The 23716-nt window shown below is 43.4% G+C and overlaps 2 protein-coding genes across 2 annotated transcripts in view; one reads left to right on the top strand and one right to left on the bottom strand.

Annotated features, from left to right (window-relative positions):
• The window catches only part of MBTD1 (mbt domain containing 1), a 66998-nt gene extending 46842 nt beyond the window's left edge, over window positions 1-20156 (bottom strand). The window contains exons 1-5 of the mRNA XM_049771000.1: window positions 19883-20156; window positions 13644-13721; window positions 12905-13001; window positions 3223-3424; window positions 1216-1349 (exon numbers count right to left, since the gene is read on the bottom strand). Coding sequence (XP_049626957.1) covers window positions 1216-1349; window positions 3223-3376 — 288 coding nt within the window. The 5' untranslated portion in view covers window positions 3377-3424; window positions 12905-13001; window positions 13644-13721; window positions 19883-20156. The remainder of the gene's footprint in view (window positions 1-1215; window positions 1350-3222; window positions 3425-12904; window positions 13002-13643; window positions 13722-19882) is intronic.
• Window positions 20157-20747: 591 nt separating this feature from the next.
• The window catches only part of UTP18 (UTP18 small subunit processome component), a 32622-nt gene continuing 29653 nt past the window's right edge, over window positions 20748-23716 (top strand). Inside the window, exon 1 of the mRNA XM_049771011.1 lies at window positions 20748-21081. Coding sequence (XP_049626968.1) covers window positions 20776-21081 — 306 coding nt within the window. The 5' untranslated portion in view covers window positions 20748-20775. The remainder of the gene's footprint in view (window positions 21082-23716) is intronic.

Genomic DNA, 23716 nt, shown 5'->3' with positions numbered 1-23716 from the left:
CTTTAAAAGAAATTGTTCATATGTTACAATAGTAACAACTCAGTCAATTCTCCAAATGTTTTATAGCCTATGACCTAGGATGAAAGAAAGATGGTTTTTCTTTTTAAATGGTGAATATTCTCAAAAAAGTTAAGTTGGATTAACCAAATATATTTGGCCAAGGTATGAGATGGGTTGCAATCAAAGGGAGGGGGCCAGAACAATAGCAGAGTGGGCAGGGTACATGACCTGCAGCTGGCCTACCCACCCCATTTGATCTCCAACATCCAATATGACCACCCCTCCCAGCACACCAAGAGTAATCCGAATGCTGTTGGATGTGGCCCAAAAAACAAAACCAACAGAAAAAGTTTAGAGCGACAATGGGAAAATAGAAACAATCATTTCCTCTAAGTAATGACTCTTTTAAAAAAAAAATTAATTTGTTTAAACACTGTGGATATAAAGTTGTTCACAATAGAAGTGTTTTATTTCACAGATACAAAATTATTCATGATTGAATCTCAGTCATACAATGTTCAAAATCCTTCACCAGTGCACATTTCCTATCTCCCAATGTCCCCAGATTCCCTTCTGACCCTCTCATAGGGGGGGTCAGAAATGCCCTATTTTTTTTGACTATTTCTTTCTTTTTTATGGTCACATCTGGTGCTCAGGGATTACTTTTGGCTCTGTGCTCAGAAATTGTGCCTGGTAGGCTCAGGGGACCATATGCAATGCTGGGGATTGAACCCGGGTTGGCTGTGTGCAAGGCAAACACCCTACAGTTGTGCTATCTCTCTGGCCCTTCCCACTCCCCAAAAAAGTATTTTTAAGTCACACAAAAAATTTCGTATTTTAGGATAGTGTAAGCCTTATCTATATCAAATGTTTAATGTCATTGACTTAATAATTAAAACATTATTATTATTTTTTTTTGCTTTTTGGGCCACACCAAGTGACGCTCGGGGGTTACTCCTGGCTAGGCACTCAGAAATTGCTCCTGGCTTGGAGGACCATATGGGATGCTAGAGGATCGAACCGCGGTCCATCATAGGTTAGAGTGTGCAAGGCAAATGCCCTACCATTTGCGCCACCGTTCCAGCCCAAGACTTATTATTTCTTAAAAGGTGAAGTATAAAATAACTTGTAGATTAGGAAGAAATGAAGTGCAGTAAACTAAGAATGAGTGTTTGATAATAACAAATATAAATAAGAAGGTTTCTGTACCGTTACCTGAAGTCTGGCCAAAATGCTTGCCTTCTTGGAATTTGACGAGTAACTTCTTGAACATGAAACACTGCAGAAACGCTTTGTTTTAGAGTAGAAAGCATCTCGCACGCCAACCATCCCACACATTTCACAGGTAGCTAATTAATAAAATAGAGAAGACTGGTTTTATCAAATATAAAGCCAATTTTAACAGTTTAATACATTTAATTTTTATCTGACTATTTCAATGAAAAGAATTTCCTTCTTAGAGTGGGGAGATGATTAAAAAAGCTGGTGCTTATGCTTTATATACAGGAGGCCTGGTTTTAATCCGTTGTACTACATGGTCACCTAAGCACTGCCAAGAGTAACCTAGGAGTACCAAGTTGGGAGTTGCCTCTGAGCACTCCTCGTGGGCTCAAGGAACCATATGGGATATCCAGGATAAAACCCAGGCCTGCTGTGTGCAAGAGAAATGCCCTACCTGCTGTACTATTCCCCAGCCCTTAATGATTATTTTTACCAAATAATTCAGTATGCTGTAAAAATACAGTTTTTACTCGTTCCTTAATAAAAGTCAGGTGAAAAAAAGTTAAGCAGTAGGCAAGGGTCAGGATACAAAGAGATGGATGACACAGATGTCAACGCAACTTGTGTTGCTCTTAGCTGATCTGGTTTGATCTTTGATACTACATATAGTACCCAGAGCACTGCCAAGAGTAATCTTTGATCAGAGTCAGAAGTAAATCTTGAGCACTGTTGGGTGTGGCCCCAAAACCAAAACAACAGGAGATTGACAGAAATTACCACATTTTATGAACCCTAAGATGCACTTTTTCCCTCCAAAAGTGTTTCTTACGAAGTGAATACCACCTGGAGCTCAAGCCTGAATGCAGGGGAGGAGAGCATCCAAAAACCATGTGTGTCTTATGGTTAGGTGCGTCTTACAGAGCTAAAAATACAGTAACAGTAAACAACTGCCTGAGTGGCATCAATCCTCCAACTTGTAGCTTGACTAATATTTATAAATTTCTCAATCATGGGAAGGTTAGAGGTAAACAAAAAGTGATTAAAGGGTGAAAAACTGTAATGTTTTTCTATGGTAAAATTTGAATTTTCTTGTGGTGCTGGGGTCAAATATAGGGCTTCACAAATGTAATAAAAATCAAGATTCCCATAACTAGGTTATAGTTATTTTAGGGGAGGGTCTTTTTTTTTTTATTTTTTGGGGCCACACCCAGTGGTACTCAGGAGTTACTCCTGGCTCTGCTCAGAAACTACTCCTGGCAGGATTGGGAACCATATGGGATGCTGGGGATCGAACCCAGGTCGGCTGCATGCAAGGCAAATGCCCTACTTGCTGTGCTATCACTCCAGCCCCAGGGGAAGGTCTTTATTTATGTCTCTCTGGCCCAAGTGCAGAATTCTGTACTAACCTGTATGGTTCACAGTATACAGTATTTTGTTTTCCACTTGGTGGTGATTGGGGGAGATAAGCCTAGTGATGTTCAGAGGACCATATATTGCTGGGGATTGAAAATAAAAGCCATTTTCCGTTATATATGAATTTACTATCTGATTAATAAATTTATGTCCATATTAAGTTTTTTAACAGTCTTATTTTTATTTTATTTTACTTGCCTTCCAAGGCAACATAAGAGTTGAAACATAAACTTAGTGATCTTATTGAAAACTACTCAATTTCAGACCATGTGTCTTCAAACCACTCTTTAAAAACTCTTAAGAAAGGAAAATTCCATTTCTTTTAAAACTTTATTTATTTGGTTTTGGGCCATACCCGGCGGCGCTCAGGGGTTACTCCTGGCTCTGCGCTCAGAAATTGCTCCTGGCAGGCTCGGGGACCTTTTGGGATGCCGGGAATTGAACCTGGCTCTGTCCCGGGTTGGGCACTACAAGGCAAATGCCTTACCACTGTACTATTTCTCTGGCCCCGGAAAATTCCATTTCTTTCTTAAGAGGAACCATAATATAACCTCAAATATATAGCAGATAGATGCTAAAAATACTTACCCATGCCAGATTTACCATCTGGATATGTGTAGACTTGCCCATTGTTTTTGATAATTGGGAGATTAGAAGGTAAAGGGGCAACTTCTTCTTCACTCTCTTCAGAGCTAGAGCTGCTACTTGTGTCCTCACTGCAGCTATCATAACCGTCAAACATCCCGAACGAATCTCTTCTGATCCTTTCAGATTGTGAAGAATGCTCAGTCTTTAAATATAAAAGAGAAGAAATCAATAATGTGTGACATAGCACAAAGACATAGTTCCTAATCTGGACAAGTGAAGTTTGTAATAATGACTATCTGTGCCAACATGGTGCTCTTTTTTACTATATGCATGAAGAGGCAAGCACCTTGCCCACTGTACCATCTCTCCAGCCCCCCTTTTCTATCTTGATCACCTATAACTTATTCAGCAGACTTGGTTTCTGAATAACTTTCAGGTATTTCATTTCTAGATAATGAAATTGTCTTCAAGAATGAAAATATGCTGTTACCAGAAAACTTCAAGAGAATAAATGAATGACAAGGTATTTTCAGAAGTCTAGAAACAGTATGAAGAAAAATGGCAGAAAATGGGTAGTCCTTGTTTAGGAAAAGTTTAGAGATGGCAATTCTGAATTGAATTCTGAAAGAGATAGGTCTGAGGCTCAGCTCTGTGTCACTATTAGTTGGGATGCTGGGCCAGCTAATTATTTCTTATCATCTTCAACAGAACTATTTATCAAGCATTCATATGTAACCCAAAACAGAGGCTGAAGACTGAAATAGCAGACAATACCTATGGTTCTGTTATAAAGCTTAGATTCTGAAAGTGAGAGAAATTGAAGCACGATTATGTGATGACATGAACTGAGCAGGGTCTATCAACTAAAATTCAGAGGTTAGAAAAGACTCCAAAAAGGTGAACCTGAGGACAAAAAAATGGCAGCCACCCAAATGTCTGGTATGGAATATCCTAGACAAAACAAAGAGCAAGAAAAATATTTGCAAACATGTGCATATTAAAAGGCCAGTGTACCGGGTGGCTAGTGTTGAGAAATACAGAAGATGAGGTAAGAGGTAAAACAAAACAAAACAAAACAAAACCTATGCATCTCCCCTTTCACCCTGACAGCAGTGGAAAGGAATTTCCATTGCATAAATTACTGGGTGAGGGGAGAAATGCCTAAAATATAAATTTATTCTAAGATACAATAAATTTATATAGTTCAGGCATGGGGGACCATATGGGACGCCGGGATTCAAACTAACCACCTTAGGTCCTGGGTCGGCTGCTTGCAAGGCAAACGGCGGTATGCTATCTCTCTGGGCCCAATACTATGCCATTTTTATAAATCCTTGGTTTGTACTTGTTTCCTGCCTATGGGATGAGTAGATAATGCATAATTTTCCTGAACACTCTGATGTGGTCCTCAGTACTGCCATGGGAGTGGATCAGGAACATGTCCTAGGCCCTTTTGGCCAAGAATTGCTGAGGGAAGGGCTGGAGAGATAGCACAATGATGGGGCATTTGCCTTGCACGTGGCTGACACAGGATGGACGTGGGTTCGATTCCTGGCATCCCATGTGGTCCTCTGAATCTTCCAGGAGCAATATCTGAGCAAAGAGCCAAAAGGAGCCCCTGCGCACCACTGGGTGTGGCCCCCAAACAAAAACAACAACAAAAAGAATTGCTGAGGAAAATCTGCACTTCTCAAAAAAACCAAAATTCCAAACACAAAAACAGTCCACAATAGGACATACCTATAGGTTAAAGCTACAGAGTGCTGAGGAAAATCTGCACTCCTCAAAAAAACAAAAACAAAAACAAAATTCCAAACACGAACACAGTCCACAATAGGACATACCATAGGTTAAAGCTACAGAGTGTACATACCATATATATACTTGAGTATAAGCCAAGTTTTTAAAATTTGTGCCAAAAAACCCGAACTCAGCTTATACTCAGGTCATACAGGTTACTTGATTCAGTGCATGTGCACCTTATCAAATGCACGGAGTCTCCAATCATCATCTGCCGTCTGCTGGAGGGGGCGGTGCTTCTGCTCAATCCACAAGTTGCTGCTAAACTGAACTGGATGCCACTGAACTATTTAACCCACAATATTCTGTGCTTTGTATGAGACTGACAGCAGTGATGATGAAATCTGCGAACTCAGTGATGATGACTATGTCTATGCTGATACCCTCACATCAGAGATAGCTGAAGCTGTTTGTATATACAGATGATGATGAAGAATTCAGTGTTGAAGAATTTTAACTTTTGTGATTTAGCTTTATTACCAGTTAAGCTAGGTTTTTCTGCACTTTAAAGTTTTAAAGTTATTGTTGCTAGTTTACAGTTTTTCTTTAGCAATAAATATTAAAAAACATTTAACTTATTGATTCCTCAGTTATTATAATGGTCTTATTTTTTAAATTTACCAGTGGCTCCTACACTTTCCATCTTGGTTTATACTCGAGTCACTAAGCTTTCCTAGCTTTTAAAGTAAAAGTAGGGGGGGGGGGTCAGCTTATACTCGAGTATATAGGTAAAATTTAGGCTGTTCAACATTATATTAATGTCTTGGGGAACTACAACCAGCACTGCCCAGGGTTTACTTGTGATGATTGGATACGTGGTGCTAGTGATCAGAGAGCAGCTGACCATGTGCTAATCAAGTACCTTAATCTAGGTACTTTGGCCTACTTTTATATATTAGTTACAGAAAAACCCTGTAGTCTTTCCTCCCCTAAAATGAAGGAGTTCATTTTAAAAATGTATTTTGTTTATGGGCCACACCCAGAAGTGAAGCCTTAGGGGCCAACTTCTGGTGACCATATGCAGGACAACTATATGCCAAGCAAATGACTTAACCATCCTGTTTGAATTATTTCCCCTTTTCTTCAGTGTGGTTATACTACTAATTTGAAGTAAGATGAGTTTTGTTGCTGTTGGTTTTTAGCATCCCTACCATTCTCACTCACTTTCATTCTGAGGGGCTGTCAGATCATTCTCCTTCCAAATTATGAGGAAAAAGACTAAAAGGAAAATAAGTAGGCAAATGTCATTTCTTTCCTTCCTTTCCTCACTTTTGTAAGGTAGGAGAGTCTATGCTTTCTGGCTCATTCTTTTGCACATACATTTTATAAAGGTAAGCAGAAATATTTATTTCTTCTTTCTCATAAAAGGTGACACATAATTCCTCTATCATTTTTTTGCTTTTAATTTTTTAAGCATTTTGAAATTTTGGCCCACAAAGTTTAGGAGACATGAATATGAAGCGCTGCAGTTCTAACCAGAGTAGGCTGTACTAAGATAAGTCCCTTATTCTTCTTGGTACAGGTTTCCAGTTCTGTACTTTATTTATTTATATAGCATATTCAGAGATACATTCCAAAAAGAACTCCATTTCAGAGCATATTATTTGAATGTGTGTGATTTTATTCCACCAATTTCTCCTCTGGAGTTTTCAATATCTTGGACTTACAAATACAGCTACAATATACATGCATTTTTACGGAGATATATACCTAGTCTATTTCCAAGCAGACTGTGAAGTAGATGAATGACTACAATATCTTCTTAAGTATACTAAATCTCCCTCTACAGATATTTTATCATTTTGTATTTACATCAGTGAGAATGAGAATATTGTTTTCCCACCACCTCTAAGTTCTCTTTTTTATGTGTGCAAATTTTTTTTTATTTATTTATTTTATGTGTGCAAAATAAAATGGTATGTTGGGGTCTGGAGGACAGCTTTGAGGCATGGATTGCTATAGATACAAGTCTGTGATCATGGGTTCAACCCCTGCTAGTGCCACACACCAAGCATGAACTTGGCAGGCCTGCTCTGCTGACCAATTCTTATGACTGCAAGCAATTTCTGGGTGTACTACATCAGATGTGTAGGACACACTAAGTGGATGCAACTAGTGAGCAACTAACACATATGGAGTATCATCACAAAAAAGTGTAATTCCTAGCAAATACAGATGTGATCATAATTAATATGTGCAAACCCTGCGAAGCATGTGTGCAAGTATCACAACCTGGGTGCATGTGACTCTCCACCCCAGCTGTGGGCCATACCATACCTCATTAACAATTCAATTATTTCAATCACTTTGCTGTAATTAGTTTGTGATGATGGGGGCTGGAGCAGTGGTGCAAGTGGTATTTGCCTTGCACACACTAACTTAGGATGGACCGTGGTTTTATCTCCTGATATCCCGTACAGTCCCCCAAGCCAGGAGCGATTTCTGAGCGCACAGCCAGGAGTAACCCCGGGTGTGGCACAAAAACAAAACAAAACAAAACCCCAAAAATTGTGATTATGTAATATGTGAAGGCTTCATTTAATACCCCACCCCCCCAGGCCACCTGGGTCTCTTGCATGCAAAGCACGAGCTCAGTCCACTGAGCCATGTCTCTGGCCCTGATATTTATTATCTTTTTTTTGGGGGGGGGGGTCACACCCGGCATTGCTCAGGCATTACTCCTGGCTCTATGCTCAGAAATCGCTCCTGGCAGGCTTGGGGAACCATATGGGATGCCAGGATTCGAACCACCAACCTTCTGCATGCAAGGCAAACGCCTTACTGCCATGCTATCTCTCCTTATTATCTTTTAAATAGGACTACTACTCTTGGAGAGGTTTGGCTCAGCTGTGTGGACATGAAGGTCTAGTTGGATTATATCTAGCAGTGCTTAAGGGCCATTAGGGATACAATCACCAAGTAATACTTGTGGGCCACATGATCCTGGGGATTAATTGACTCCAGGGTCTCAAACATGCTAGGCATATGCTTCAGCTTATTTGTGCTTCTTGATCTCTAGGTATCTTTTTCCTTTAACCTTCCTTTTGTGTTTGGATGATATGTTCTTTATTTCCCAAGTAGCCAAATCAGTCATGAACATTATTTTCTTTCCCATCTTGTATTTTTGGGCTGCTTTCAACTTTATTCAAACATAAAAGATTTACATATGGTTGTTCTACATACTTATTCCTACTCTTGATTTCCTTTCAAAAATTCTTTTTGGCATATGGTCGACACCCAGTTGTACTCAGGGCTTACTCCTGGCTCTGCATTCAGGAAATCACTCATAATTGTGCGCAGGGACTGTGTGCTAGGTAAATACCCAACATCTGATACTGTCATTCTGGTTCTGACTGTTAGCTTTCTTTTGGGGTCTGTGTGAAAATTTTAATTAGCTGAAACGATGATTCACATTTTTCTTTTAAAAGTAGCTCCGTATCGATGTAATCCGTTTGTTAATAGTCAGTTCATGGGAAGATTTCCTAGCTCAAGGAATACCTCTTTTTTTTTTTTTTTTTTTTTGGTTTTTAGGCCACACCCAGCGTTGCTCAGGGGTTACTCCTGGCTGTCTGCTCAGAAATAGCTCCTAGCAGGCACGGGGGACCATATGGGACACCGGGTTTCGAACCAACCACCTTTGGTCCTGGATCGGCTGCTTGCAAGGCAAACACCGCTGTGCTATCTCTCCGGGCCCAAGAAATACCTCTTAAGTACTCTTTCTCCTTAGCTAAAGGATTGTACTTTTTTCTGCCTCATCAATAGCCATAATATCTTTACCCCCTGCCTATCCTCTGAAATACTGCTTATAATTAAAGGTTACCAATCCTGAACCTTCTTATTATTTTTAAGTACTCCTTGAGGCCTATATCTGTGAAGTATCAAACTTTAAACCTGTGTTCAGGAATTTGGAATTTACTGTTATTTACTTGTTAGGAGTAGAATATTATGGTTCATATTTATAGCTCTCTTTTCTCTCTTGAAGTACATGGGCACGAGAAGTGTCTAGAATTTTTTTTTTTTTTTTAACTTTTAGGGATCTGTAATTCGAAAGCTATATAATCTACTTCTCAGCAATGTTGAGGATACGATAGGTACCTTTTTTGTTGTTGTTGGTTTTGGGCCACACTCAGTGACGCTCAGGGGTTATTCCTGGCTATGCGCTCAGAAATTGCTCCTGGCTTGGGTGACCATATGGGATGCAGGGGGATTGAACCGTGGTCCATCCTAGGGCGGCCGTGTGCAAGGCAAATGCCCTACGGCTGTGCCACGACTCTGGCCCCTGGTATATGATTTTTATGTGGTTTTTGTTGCTTGAGGAAGGTTAGAAATTTAGATCAAGTTCTCCTATTATCCAGATCTGCCAAGTGCACATCTATATATTAATATATTGTTTTAGAAATACTGCTTTTGGCATTTTCTTAAAGTATTTTGTTATCATAGATTCATCTTTTGGTGTCATCAAACATTTTCCAGAATGAGTCTTCATTTTCATCCAACTTGGTTCAGAAATATATTTTTGAATTTGTGTATTCCACTATTCCACAGTAACTAAGTATTCATTCCTCCCTCCCTCCCTCCCTCCCTCCCTCCCTCCCTCCCTCCCTCCCTCCCTCCCTCCTTCTCTCTCTCTCTCTCTCTCTCTCTCTCTCTTTCTTTCTTTCTTTCTTTCTTTCTTTCTTTCTTTCTTTCTTTCTTTCTTTCTTTCTTTCTTTCTTTCTTTCTTTCTTTCTTTCTTTCTTTCTTTTTGGTTAGTCATTTCTTTAAGGTTTTGCACCATGATGATGCTTCAGGTCTCTGCTCTCTCAGTGCTCAAGGGTTGTTTTGAACCAGTGGTCCTCAAACTATGGCCCGCGGGCCACATATTGTATTTGTATCTGTTTTGTTTCTTCATTGCAAAATAAGATATATGCAGTGTGCATAAGAATTCGTTCATAAGTTTTGTTTTTACTATAGTCAGACCCTCCAATGGTCTGAGGGACAGTGAAGTGGCCCTCTGTTTAAAAAGTTTGAGGACCCCTGTTTGAACAGTACTTGGAGTATCAAGTAGTGACAGATTAAACTGGTTGAGTGAGTCAAATGCACACAAGACAAACACCTTAACACCTATACTTTCTCTCTGGCTCATCATTTTGTTACAAGTCATAACTATTGACACAATTTTCATAGAACAAAAAAAGTAACAAGCACATTTTATATACTTTTTTGTGTACATATGCATATAATCCTTATAAACAAGAGTTATTCTCACTTTATAGGTGAGGAAACGAGACTAAACTAAGCAACTGGGGCTAAAGCAATATAGTACAGCAGGGAGGGAGGGAGGATGTTTGCCCTGCATGTGGCTGACCCAGGTTAAATCCCCAGGCTGGAGTGATCCTTGAGCACAGAGGCAGGTGTGACCCAAACAACAAAACAAGAGGGTCTTCTCATTACAGCTAAAGTAGGAAGAAGACAGCTACAGAGCTTTGTCTTGGGGTAATTTTATCCTTGCTATTTTAATACTTTTACATGTATTATTTTTATAAAAGCTTTCATTTATATTTCAAGCTAAGAGTAAGTTATCAAAAATTTTTTCTAAGACTGGGAGAGAGCTCAAATTGCTGGAGCATATGCCTGGCACTCACATGGTACCATAATGCCAGAAGTGAACCCTGGGCATATAGCTGGGAGTAGTCTCTAAGCACCACTGGGTGCTTAGAACCCCTGAAAAACCAAAATTCATTAAACTGCTAAAATTTGAGAGACTGCAGATATATATGGCATTAGTAAGTTTTTACCTGGAAGAAAAAGCATGTTCATACATTTGGTGGAAAGGCAAATACCCCAGAGTCTAGTAGGGATGAGAACAGAGGAGAAATCGGTGGTTGAGGGTTGGGGGAGAAACAGACATGATGCAAGGGGGTAGAGGGATCAAGGGAACTCAGGTACATAGGTGGTACACAAGAGTAGTATAGCTAAACATCAAAACCACTGAGTCAACAACACTGAAAACATGAGACCCAACCTTCAACAATCAAACTTAAAAAATATCCCTGTCAAAATGGCAGGCTGGGGTAGGCGCGTGTGTGTGTGTGTGAGTGGGATGGAACCTGGGACACTGGTAGAGGGAAGGTGACACTAATGGTGGGATTGTTGCTTGAACACCATGTCTCAAACTCAACTATGAATAACAGTACATCACAGTGCACTAATGAAACAAAAATTAAAACAGGCCAACAAAATTGGTCATAGGACACAAGAATTTAAACATAATGATGTTCCTTATAGCAATAATGTAATAGAGAGAAATGAGATAAAATGTAAATTGTGGGGCCAAAGAGACAGCACAGTGGTAGGGTGCTGCCCTGCACGCAGCCAAACAGGGACGGACCAAGGTTCAATTCCTGACATCCCATATGGTCCCCTGAGCCTGCAAGCAGTGATTTCTGAGTACAGAGTCAGGAGTAATCTCAGAGTGCCCCTGGGTATGACCCTCCAAAAATAACCCAAAACCAAAACAAAATTTAAATTGCGTAAATTCAATGAAAATAAGCAATATATGTTGTTGTGTACATAGATAAAATATATGCACATTTTGAAATAAAGTTAGAATAGCTACCTTATCATGTTAAGAATGAGAAAGTAATTTTAACTTTTTCACATTTTTCTTTATAAACAGCAACTATTTAATTATTCAATGATAATAAAATGCACTTATTGTGAAAACTGTTAAGGGATTAAACCATAGTCGACTTTCATTTTCTTACTGTAATTGCAACCCTAAAGGGGGCCAGAGATATCCTTGCATGGGGCTTAACCAGATTTAAGCCCTGGTACCTGGTATGATCCTGAGCTTGCCAAGGGTTATTACCCCTGACGAGTCAGGAGTAACTTCCTGAATACTTTTGGGTGTGCCTCAAACCCCACCCCCAAATTTAACTGTAATAAACTTTAGTTCTATAGTATCTACAAAGGAATTAAAAGATGACATTTGAACTGAAAATTTCAACACACTCCAACTTTTCTAGGAGAAATTTTATAGAAAACACCACAAGTTCTAAATGTAAGCATATATAAATATGCAAAGCAAGTAGTGATTGTAGAATTTCAACATATACTCATCAATGTAACCAACTCTGGACTGGGAAATAGTTCAATGTGCTGCAACATGTGCTTTGTGTGCAGGAGGCCTATGTTTATTCTAGGCCACTGTATGCTCCTCTTCCTCCCACCCAGCGGCAACCTCTGGAAACTTTGAGCACCTAGTCCATGGCCCCCAAACCCAACCTCTCACCCCCAGCAAAAAAGAGACCAAACAACTCTTCGTTATCCAAGTCAATACATATAAATACAGTGGCCTACGTTATTTTCTTTTTTCTTTTTTTGGTTTTTGGGCCACACCCGGCGTTGCTCAGGGTTTACTCCTGGCTGTCTGCTCAGAAATAGCTCCTGGCAGGCATGGGGGACCATATGGGACACCGGGATTCAAACCAGCCACCTTTGGTCCTGAATTGGCTGCTTGCAAGGCAAACACCGCTGTGCTATCTCTCCGGGCCCAGCCTACATTATTTTCAAAGTTTCCTATTTAATCACAGAATGTAATAAAAAAGTAAAGTAAAATCACAGAATGAGATTTTATTATCTTTTTTATTCTTTATCTAAAGAATAGATATTCTGGGTTAGAGGGCTAGCTCAATGTGCATGTCCTGAATGCAGGAAGTGTCGGTTTGATTCTCCAGCATAGCAGGCTCCCTGAGTATTGCAGCAAGCAACCCCCCAAACAAAGGAATAATCTGTGAGCAATAATCTGTGTGACCCAAAAGCCAAAAACTTAAAAACAAACAAAACACCAAACACATCATCTCTGATGATTGGGCTCAGTAGGAGTTCAAGAGCTCTTTACCTCTTACTGATCTCTTCTTATTCCATCTGGATGAAAAGCAGAGTCTGGCACAGTGATGCAATGCACTGGCCTAAACAGAAAAGCCTTTATTCTTTCTCTAAGAATATAGAAAGGAGTAATGTAAATATTCAAGATTATTGGGCTTGTGTGTTTTCTACAAACTCAATGTGAAACAAACAGTGAATTTAAGTCAATGACTCAATCAAGAAAAAAACAAATCAGTAACCTGTATAACCTACCTAGAGAAATAGAAATGTTCAAAGGAAATGTTAAGAAATGAAAATGTTAAGACAGACTTAATAAACTCTATGATTGCTTACTGCTGGGGGACCAAGCATTATGGTCTTATAGGGGGTACAAGACCCAAGTCTTCTCTCCTACATGCAAAGCACATGCTCCAGTCATTGAGCACTCATTCTCTCTGTGATCTAGAAGTTTTCTAATTTATGAAAAATACTCAAAATTTTTATTTCTGGAATCAGAGAGATATGTGGATGACCCTAATTTAGACCCCAGCACCACATATGGTCTCCTAGCACCACCAGGAAAGATTTCTGAGCCCAGAGCCAGGAATAAGCTCTAAAGCACAGTCGGGTATGGCTCAAGCCCCCTCAAATCCTACCCCTGGTTTTTCTATTTGTTTGGGTTCAACTTTTGGTCCTATTGCTTGTGATTCCTAATGTAACTATTACTTTGTTCTTAGTATCCCTGTCTTCTAAACAACAAAAATGCCACTTACCATACAGGAAAGATGTATGATAAAATAAAATAATTCACATGAGTGGGCTTTCAGTTCTTCAGAAGAAAGCTAGGAATCCTTAAGTATGAACCTGAAAAGCTAATTAAAAATAAGATGATCATGTCAAAAGTAAATATGAAACAAGTGGCCTATAGGGTCTCTAATATTATTATCAGCTATCAATTCTATAACAAATTATGGAATACAAAGGCTGGGATTGTATCACCATTAGTTGAGCAATCAAACCAAGTAATGTATTTTAATATAATGAAGATAAGCTAAACAGGTCATTCAGGGGATGGGGAGTTAGTACAGCGTGTAGGGTATTTGTTGGCTTTTAAGTGGACGACCTGAGTTCAATCCCATATGGTCTCCAGTGACTGCCAGAAGTGATTCCTGAGTGCAGAACCAGGAGTAACCTCTGAGCACTGCCAGGTGTGACACAAAAACAAAAACAAACAAAAACAGTCATTCATTGTCATGGAGATCTGATTTAATGCTCCAGAACAGTTGTAAAACATTGACTCAATCTTTAAAAACTATATCTGCAGTTGGTTGCTTAAATGTTCTTGTAATGAATGAATAGTAACTACAGAATATTAATAAAACAAACATGTACTGGACTATGACTCTGGTGTTTTAAACAATCTGACATCTAAAAGTAAAGAGATGGTATTATTGAATACTTATTTAACAATATAGACAAATCATTATCACAGCACTAAATTAAAAAATAACAGATTATTGGTATAGAAACATAAACACTGGTGATAGGGTTTGGACGTAAAACATCAAATGCTGGGCCCAGAGATAGCACAGCGGCAGGGCATTTGCCTTACATGCGGCTGACCTGGGAGGCATACTCATATAGTCCCCCAGCCTGCCAGGGACTATTTCTGAGTGCAGAGCCAGGAGTAACCTCTGAGTGCTGTGGATGTGGCCCCAAACCAATCAATCAATCAATAAAGTTTTTTTTTTTTAAAAAAAAAAGAACATCAAATGCTCCAAACTCTGGCAAATTCTTCCTCTCCCTGGTACTGGGTTCGAAAAGCAGTACCTTATATGTCAGACTCCTGCTCTCTTGCTGAACCACATCCCCAAATACCCAAATTAGACTGAGCAAGCATCTTAGGAGCTTGTCTTACACGCAGCTGACCATCCCGATTACTTCTCTATGCTGATTACTGCCAGAAATGACCCCTGAGTCTATAGGCAGGAGAACTGTTAGGTATTGTTCCCAAAACCACCAGCCAAACAAAAATCCTGCCAAATGTCCAAAACTATCATCAACAGATCTATAAATCACAGTTAATAAATTAAAAATGAAAAAGTAATACATGGTGACGGAAAGATAGCATGGAGGTAAGGCATTTGCTTTGCATGCAGAAGGATGATGGTTCGAATCCCGGCATCCAAATGGTCCCCAGAGCCTGCCAGGAGTGATTTCTGAGCATAGAGCCAGGAGTAACCCCTGAGTGCTGCCAGGTATGACCCAACACCCCCCCCCAAAAAAAAAGCAATACACATGTTCTACATCAAGATAAAAAAAACTATGTCTAAAAGTTGGAAAAACAAAAAATTACCAAGATATTTAAAATTTTATATTTGTATAAGGTACCAAGGAGCAAACCCCAAGTGCAACAAACTTAACTCTACCATGGTGCTACTTCCTGAGGTCTCCTGAATTCTCTACATAATGGTCATCACATCTGATAGGTTTATAGAAAACCTTGGGAGGAGGGGAGACTGAACTAAAAGCTTGGTCCATTATTTTAGATGAAGGAAATAAAGCTGCAAGAGATTAGGCAACTTGCCTGAGATCACATGTCAGGAGGTGGCAGATTTAGAAGTCTAGCCAGTTTGCCAGCTTCATCCACAGCTCAATTTTACTACAGTGAATTTCTAAGTTGCTAAAGTGAAAACCATAAGGGAGTTAGGAAATCATAGTGTTTCCCTAGCTTTTTTTTCCACTAAAAGTAAGTTTTCTGGGCTACCCATTTTTAAAACTATAAATTCCCTCATCAATGCAGTTAAGAGTTGCTGCATAAAACTTGCTATTGAAAAGAGGATTGGTATTTTACAAGAGTCCCAAGGGTGAGTATAGTGACTAAACTTAAAAAACCAGTATTCTGGGCTGGAGAGATAGCATGGAGGTAAGGCGTTTGCCTTGCATGCAGAAGGATGGTGGTTCGAACCCTGGCATTCCATATGGTCCCCTGATACTGGCTGGAGTGATTTCTGAGCATAGAGCCAGGAGTAACCCCTAAGCAAAAGCCGGGTGTGACCCAAAAACCAAAACCAAAATCAACCAACCAACCAAACAAACAAGTATTCTATCTCAACATGTTCAATGTGACAGACATGTGATAATTTAACAAAGATCAAGTCATTAAGTAAAAACATTGGGTTCCTCAATCATACTAGTTATCTTTCAAGAATTCAATGACCTTACAAGGCTAGTATTACGCTAGTGACCAGCACTTTTCCATCATTGCAGAAAGTTTTATGGAATAATACTAATTACAACCAACCCTTGGTGGTGAGGATGAGAAATGAAAGAAAAGATCTTATCCAACAATGGTGGTTAATAGCAGAACCAAGACTTAACTTTTTGCTAATGTCCTCTTTATCTCTTCTTCCTACCTCAGATTAGGGGTTATTCAAATGAGATTTATTTCCTTTCCATCCTTTCTTAGGGATTCCAGAAAATTGAGAGAAATCCTAAATCTGAGGGGAAAAATGTACTAAAAAGGTCTACTAAAAGATGGGTAGGCTGAGAAATAGCAAAATGGGTTAGTATGTATAATTTGCAAGCCAGAGGCATGGGTTTGATTTCTGTGACTGCATGGTCCCCCAAAACTGCCTTGTCTACCCCAATAAAAATAAAAACACCAACCCTGAATTAATTAGCAATCTTTGTATAAACTGTAACTAGCTTTAGATAAAAATAGAAATTGGACCAGAAATGATAATACATACAGTAGGTAGGGTGTTTACCTTGCACACAGCTAACTTGCATTTGATCCCCAGTACCCTATGATCTCTGGAAATTGCCAGGAATGATTTCTTAGTGCAGAGCCTGGAGTATGCCTGAGCATGGTCACGTGTTGCCCCAGAAAACAAACCAAAAAATACAGTGGTATAGGAGATGGGATGTGGCTCAGGTGAGAGACCTTATGTCTTGTCTGTGCAAGGCCATGGGTGTGATCTCTGGCATAGCATCACCTTCATATCAGCTTGTGCAGATTCCAAAGGGCAACAGCAGCAACAAGAAAAAAGCAAAACAAAACAAAAATAAATGGGCCCGGAGAGATAGCACAGCGATCCAGGACCAAAGGTGGTTGGTTCGAATCCCGGTGTCCCATATGGTCCCCCGTGCCTGCCAGGAGCTATTTCTGAGCAGACAGCCAGGAGTAACCCCTGAGCACCGCCGGGTGTGGCGCAAAGACTAAAAAAAAAAAAACATAAAAAAAAACAAAACCAAAAAAACAAGATACTGGTATTAGGAGGCTTATCTTGCTTTGATATTCAAAGCTATTTTTCTTTTACTGTACTTTTAAAAAGAACTATCTCTTATACTTGAAATTGTAAGATTAATGATACATTTTAACTTTTGTTAAACTTAAAATTATTATATGAAAATAAATCTTATGTAGTAAACGTTTTCAAGATGAAAAATAAGGAACAATCAGAAGAGTGGTGACATATATTTTTAGATTGTGGTCAGACCACTGAGCACTGTTGACTTTCAGTAATTCAGTGGTTTATTATTTATGACAGTATTTAACTTTTCACTTTAAGCTGTAGTTATTTTATTTTGACTTGTTTTATAATAATTTAAGATTATTTAATTTCCCAGGCAATTAAGGGACTAAAAGCATCTGAACATCACTATAGACACTAATCAGACCGACATAAAACCAGTAATTAAAAAAATATAGTAATGTCTTCTTTAAAAATAAAAACCAGTTGTTCCTGTCTAGTATGTTCAGAATGCAAATGTTTCCAGTCCTGCAGTCACCACAGTTCGATTTTGAAGCAATCAGGAGAATGACCAGAAACTGCACTTTTATTTAAACACCTTAGGCTGGCCTGATTTTTCCCCATTATCTGGTATTCGTTTCTAAGTTAAAATGAAGTGACTACACTTCGATGTCAAAGTTTATATAAAGTGAAAACTGCAGGGGCCAGTGCTATACAGCACAGTGGGTGAAACATTTGCTTTGCTTGGGGCCAACTTGATCCCCAGCATCCCATATGGTCCCCCAGCCTGCCAGGAGTGATTTCAGAGCGCAGAGCCAGGAGTAACTCTTGAGCGCTGCATGGTGTGGCCCCAAAACAAAACGAATATGTAAAATGAAAACTGCAGCCCAATATATTGAGAAAGGGATACTTGTTGAAGACCACTTTTGCAGGGATTGAAAAGGCACCCAGAAGCCTTGAGTGGGTTCTACATAAATAGAAGCTACTTGTTATTCACAGGAGGTGGTGAAAAGAAGGGCAGCTATTTTTTTTTCTAAACAGTTTTCGCGTTGAGGTAAACAAATTGGGGGGGGGAATACAGTCTACAATAGAGCAAATCAATAGTCTCTAAGACATGGTGTGTGTGTGTGTGTGTGTGTGTGTGTGTGTGTGTGTGTGAAGACGGTTCTCTACTTTAAATACAGGACTGAGAGTACTGAAAAGATATTCAGGTGCGGCTTGGGTCTTTGTGCTCTAGATCAGATTCATTACGCCTTACATCAGGTTACATGTTTATTCCCACTTACACTAGGAAGAGAAAAGCATGCGTCCCCAGATTTTCATGCCAGTGACCCTCCGTTCAGAGGCAACGAAGCTCACCCGAGGACGACGGGAAAGATACTGGAAAAGTACCCGAAAAATTAGAGCGACTGGGGGGTGAATACCGGTAAGCACTAGGGGAGACTGTGATTCCAGGCAAACGTCAAAAAGTGTTAGAACGCTTGCTTTCAAAGCTCACAGAAGAGTTGCAAGGAAAAATAGAGGAGAGGGGCCTCCAAGAGAGAAGATCACCCTAAGAAGATCCACCATGTCCGGAGGAAGGTAGTACACGAGAGGAGAGAGGGACTTTCCATCAGCCCTCTTCTACAAGGGGACGCATCTAGTGTTCCCCAAGGGGCAATCAGGTATCCTCGGGGAGAGGGGCTGAGGCAACAGTTAGCCAACGTGCCTCGAGATGGGAAAAGTCTTAGAGAGAGATGTTGTTCAACTTTCACAGGGCACCCCAAAAGCAAAACAAAAACAAACCGCAGCGAGACAGTCCAGACAGAGCAGGGAAGCCCAGGGTCTCTATCATTCTCTCTGGGGTGGGGTGGAGTGAACGCGACCCCGGCAGGGTCCAGCTGCTTCTCTTTCCCCCTCTTCCCTGCCCTTCCTCCTGGGCACACCCCAAATATAGGCCATCAAGAGACGGGGTGGGGTGGGGAGGAGACGGGACACGACCCAAGGAGGATGTGAGAGCGGATTCGAGAAGTCCCAGAGCCACAGCAAGCAAGCATGCAAGACCGGGCTACCTACCACTCCGGCAGGGCAGGGGGTGGCCGTCCAAGGACGGGGGGGAGGGGGCGACGGCTGTGTGTGTGTGTGTTTGTGGGGTGACCACTACTGCCTTCCCACGACCCGGCAATGTTAGGGACCCGGGCGGGGTTCGCCCTGGGCGCCCCCACCCCGCCCCCTTTCCTTCCCTTCCCTTCCCGAGGGCCACCTCCACGTGCAGCGCAACAACGCAACGGCTCTGTCCCCCCCCCGTAACAACCCCCCCAGTTCTGGGGGGCTCCCGGGCTCCTTCACCCCAGGGGCCTAGCTGGGACCAAGAGGCCACCCCTGAGAAAGGAGAGGAGAGAAGAGTGGGGGGGGGGGCCTAGAGAAACTTTCTTCTCCAAGGTTCCTTCCAGGAGAGCAGAGTGGGGGGAAGAGAGAAGAAGAACCCCGAAGAGTCGGTAGCTGGGGTGGGAGGAGAAAGAAGGGGGGAAGGGCACCCCTAAATCGTTTAACGGCCGGCGGGGGCGTGGAGTGTGTGTGTGTGTGTGTGTGTGTAGGGGGGGAGATGGAGAGTTGCTCCGGAGATGGAGGGGGCGTGAGGGGCAGGAGGGAGGAGAAGCAGGCCCCGGAGCTGCAGGGGAAAGGAAAGCGACATGGGGTTCCTGGGGAGGGGGTCGGGGAGCCCCCCCAGAACCCCGACCTGGCGCAGCCAAGCGGCTGCCGCGCTCGGCTCTCACCCGTTCCTTTGTGTTTTCTTCCATCAGGGCCTCATGGGTAGCGAGAGAGAGAGGGGGCTGGTCCGGGCTCCCCTGGACCTGGCGGCGCCCTCTTCCCTGGGCTGGGGTGGGGAGAAGCGAGGCGCCCGAGCCGCTGCTCCCCGAGACTAACGGCGACTAGGAGGAGGCGCGAGGGATCCCCCCGGCTCGGGCCAGGATCAGCGGCGGCGGCGGCAGCCCCCGGATTTCTTTATTTCCCCCCTTTTAACTCGGGTGGCCCCAGGATATCAACAACATTAGCATTAGCCCTCCCTCCCCAGCGCGCCTGCGCCGTGACCCGCGCCCCGATTGGCCCACTTCCCCACCTACCTACTTACCCCTTCCTGGGCTCGCGCTCGCGTCTCTGCGGCGTGGGACCCTCGTCGGACGCCGTAGCCGTCGGGACGTACCAAAGCCCCCCCACGGGGTGGGCCCAGCCGCTGAGGCTCTGTGTGTGGGGTTGTAGGGGTGAGGGACACCTCGGGCCACAACGCAGGGTCTTCTCTCGTCTCATCCGGCCATCTCCGTCTCCGCCAGGCGCGTCCCGTAGGGTTTCTTATTTTCTGGCCAAAGCCGCGTGGGAAAAGGAAACGTTTCCCTTCACACGCCAGTCACGCCGCTTCCCCCTGCACCCGGAAGATCGGCCTTTCCTTCAAGGAAACACCCACACGGGGGCGTGGCTTGAGAGAGAGGGGGCGTGGCTTGGTGACGTCCACGCGCGCTTGGTCACGTGCCTCCGGGCTACAACCGCGCAGGCTCCTTCCGCTCTTTCCGCCGTAAACCCACGCCCGGAAAGCGCAGGCGCAGTACGGTTCCACGTGCGTGAGTGAGCGCTCGCTCGCTCGCTCGCTCTTCCTCCTCGGAACTCCGCCGCGATGCCGCCCGAACGGAGGAACCGGATGAAACCGGATCGTCGGCCCGGAGCCGGCCAAGGGCGGAAGAAGCCGGAAGGACGAGAGGGGCCGCGTCGAAAGGCGGCGGCGCGCGCATCCCAATGGGAACGCCCGGCCCGGCCGAGCCTCCCCGCAGTGGACGAGGAGGAAGAGCGGCGGCTCCGGCAGCAGAACCGCCTGACGCTCGAGGAGGACAAGCCCGAGGTGGAGCGCTGCCTGGAGGAGCTGGTGTTCGGCGACGTCGAAGACGACCAGGACGCGCTGCTCAGGCGGCTGCGGGGCCCGCGGGTGAGGGGCGGCGGCGGCGGCGGCGGCGGCGGCGGCGGCGGCGCGATCGGGCCGGCTCGGGGGCGGGGCCAGGGCCTGCGAGGGGGTGGGGTGTGGAGGGGAGGAGGGCGCGCAGGTGCCGCGAGGGGGCGCGGCCCCGCCCACCCTGCGCACACGTCCTGTCTGTTGACAGGTCCAGCTGCAGCCTGGAGCATCTTTTACTGGGGTGGAGTGTTTGGATCCCACTCCGGGGTTCGCGCTCAGAAATCGCCCCCAGCAGGCTCGGGAGACCGCACGCCCGGGATGCCCGCTTTCGAACCACCGTCCTTCTGCCTGCAAGCATGCAAACGCCCTGCCTCCGTGCTCTCTCTCCGGCCCCAGCTTGGAGCCTCTTGTGTGATTGATGGGCTCACTCCCACGAGCTGCTGCACCCCAAACTTTTCCGCCCCACCTCTTCGGATCATCGCCATTGGCTCACCTTCTTGCAATTTTTTTTTATTTTTGTATGTTTGGGGGTCACACTCCTGGCCCTGCGCTCCTGGCTTGGGGGAAACCATGGGGAACGCCGGGATTCGAACCACCATCCGTCCTTCATAGGCTGCTTGCAAGCCCCATAGCTATGCTATCTCTTGGGCCCCAACTTCTTGCATCTTTTTTGTTTTGTTTTGTTTCGGGGTCACACCCGGCAGCGCTGACTCTGCACTCAGAAATCGCTCCTGGCAGGCTCGGGGGGATCCTATGGGATGCCGGGATTCGAACCACCGTCCTTCTGCATGCAACGCAAACGCTCTACCACCTCCTTGCTATTTCTCCAGCCCAGCCTGGAGCATCTTGTGTGATAGGCTTCACTCCCATTAGCTGCTGCACTTCAAACTTTTCTTTCCCCACCACCTCTTTGGATCGTCGCCATTGGCTCATCATCTTGCATTTTTTTTTTTTTTGGTCTTTTTTTGGGTCACACTCCTGGCTCTGTGCTCAGAAATCACGCCTGGCATAGGGGACCATATGGGGATGCAGGGATTCGAACCACCATCGTCCTGGATAGGCCGCATGTAAGGCAAAAACTTTTGGCTTACCGCTGTGCTATCTCTCGGGCCCCTTCTTCTTGCATTTTTTTGGGGGGAGTCGCACCCGGCAGTGCTCAGGGCTTACTGTTGGCTCTACACTCAGATAGCTCCTGGTAGGCTTGGGAGACCATAATCGATGCCGGGATTCGAACCACCGTCCTAATGCATGCAAGGCAAACGCCCTACCTCCACACTATCTTTTGGGGGCCCTATCTTCTTGCATCTTTGTCTTTGGTTTCTTTGATCGTTCTAACATGGACAAGGTTGAGTGTGTCAAGGGCCTTGGGGCTGTGGGCAGGGCTCAAGGCGTCAGGGCTCACCACTGTTTGACTCCCTCTTCAGTTATCTCTGAACTGGATGGGTCTTGGATGGACATTGCTAGAGACTCGAATCTATAGGCTCATGCAACAAGGAGGAAAAAGTACTTGGTTATTTATTTCCCTGGCACCAAAGCCTCGCGCCGATCACCACCTTTGCACACTGCATTCTTGCTTTCTGGTCCGATATCTCCAATATTCTCATCTGCTCGCACCTGATCCATGTCCCAGGCACCGACTGACAAAAGTCTCCGCCCTCTTGGAGCTGAGCGACTGACCATTGACATAGCTGAGCGTTCTCCGAGCAGCAAATGCTCCCAGGGAAAGAATGTTCTCAGGAAGAGAGGAGTGTCTGTCTGCCCGTGATGTATGTATGATGTGCCGGGAGCAGAATTCCTGCTTCTTTGGTCCTTAGTGTGGCTACTCAGAGCCTCTTTGAAGTGTAAAACCTCTTAGAGAAACACTGCCATGTGGATGGGAGTGGATGCAGATGTCGACCTGGGAACCGAGAATGAATGAGAGAGAGTTATGTATCGCTGCTGGAAGAACTGGCCTTTGAAAGGAAAAGTCCAAAAGGGACTTGGATGTACTTTGCATAAGCCTCGGGTGCTAATAAAGCTAGTAGAGGAAGAATCGTTTAGATAGTTCCGTAGTTAAGTTTGGGAGCAACTCAAGCTCCCTTGAATGTGCTCTGCATTTAGGTTTGTATTGCATAGTTTCTTAGCAGAATCATTAATGTTCACAGTGCTGGAGAAGTGGTATAGTGGTAGATACTTTATTTGCTTTGTCCTCAGTCCATGAGAATTTGGTCTCCTGAGCACTGAAAGCATTTATTCAGGAAAATGGAGAGGATTTTCCCAAAAATTGGGAGACATGAACTGATAGGACATGTAATCATGTTTTTTTTTTTTTTTTTAATGCTGTCTCTGTTCCTGTGATTTTTGTAGATCTGTGGTTTTTCCTATTTTCTTCCAACCCTTGGTTAGTTTTACTTTTGTGACTTATTTTTATCGAACAAATCTTACTTAGCTATGAGGAGAGACAGAATGTATTCAAGAGTTATGCAGAGGAAGCACAGAAACGAGACAGTGAGATATGTGTTGAAGGGAGACCACCAACTTGAAGGTCAAACCTCTCTTATCATTTGTTGGTGTCTTGCTTGGTCATTTTCTTTGTGCATTTTTGACTTTCCTTTCCTTGAATGTGCACCCTTAAAAACAGGCCTATCCAAGGGTTGTTGAAGGTGCCATCCTCCAATCTTCATTTTCTGTT

Source organism: Suncus etruscus, chromosome 1 (genome assembly GCF_024139225.1).
Source record: "Suncus etruscus isolate mSunEtr1 chromosome 1, mSunEtr1.pri.cur, whole genome shotgun sequence".
In the NCBI taxonomy this organism is placed as follows: Eukaryota; Metazoa; Chordata; class Mammalia; order Eulipotyphla; family Soricidae; genus Suncus; species Suncus etruscus.
Note: the sequence above shows the minus strand (reverse complement) of the source record. Positions and strands in the feature narration are given on the sequence as shown.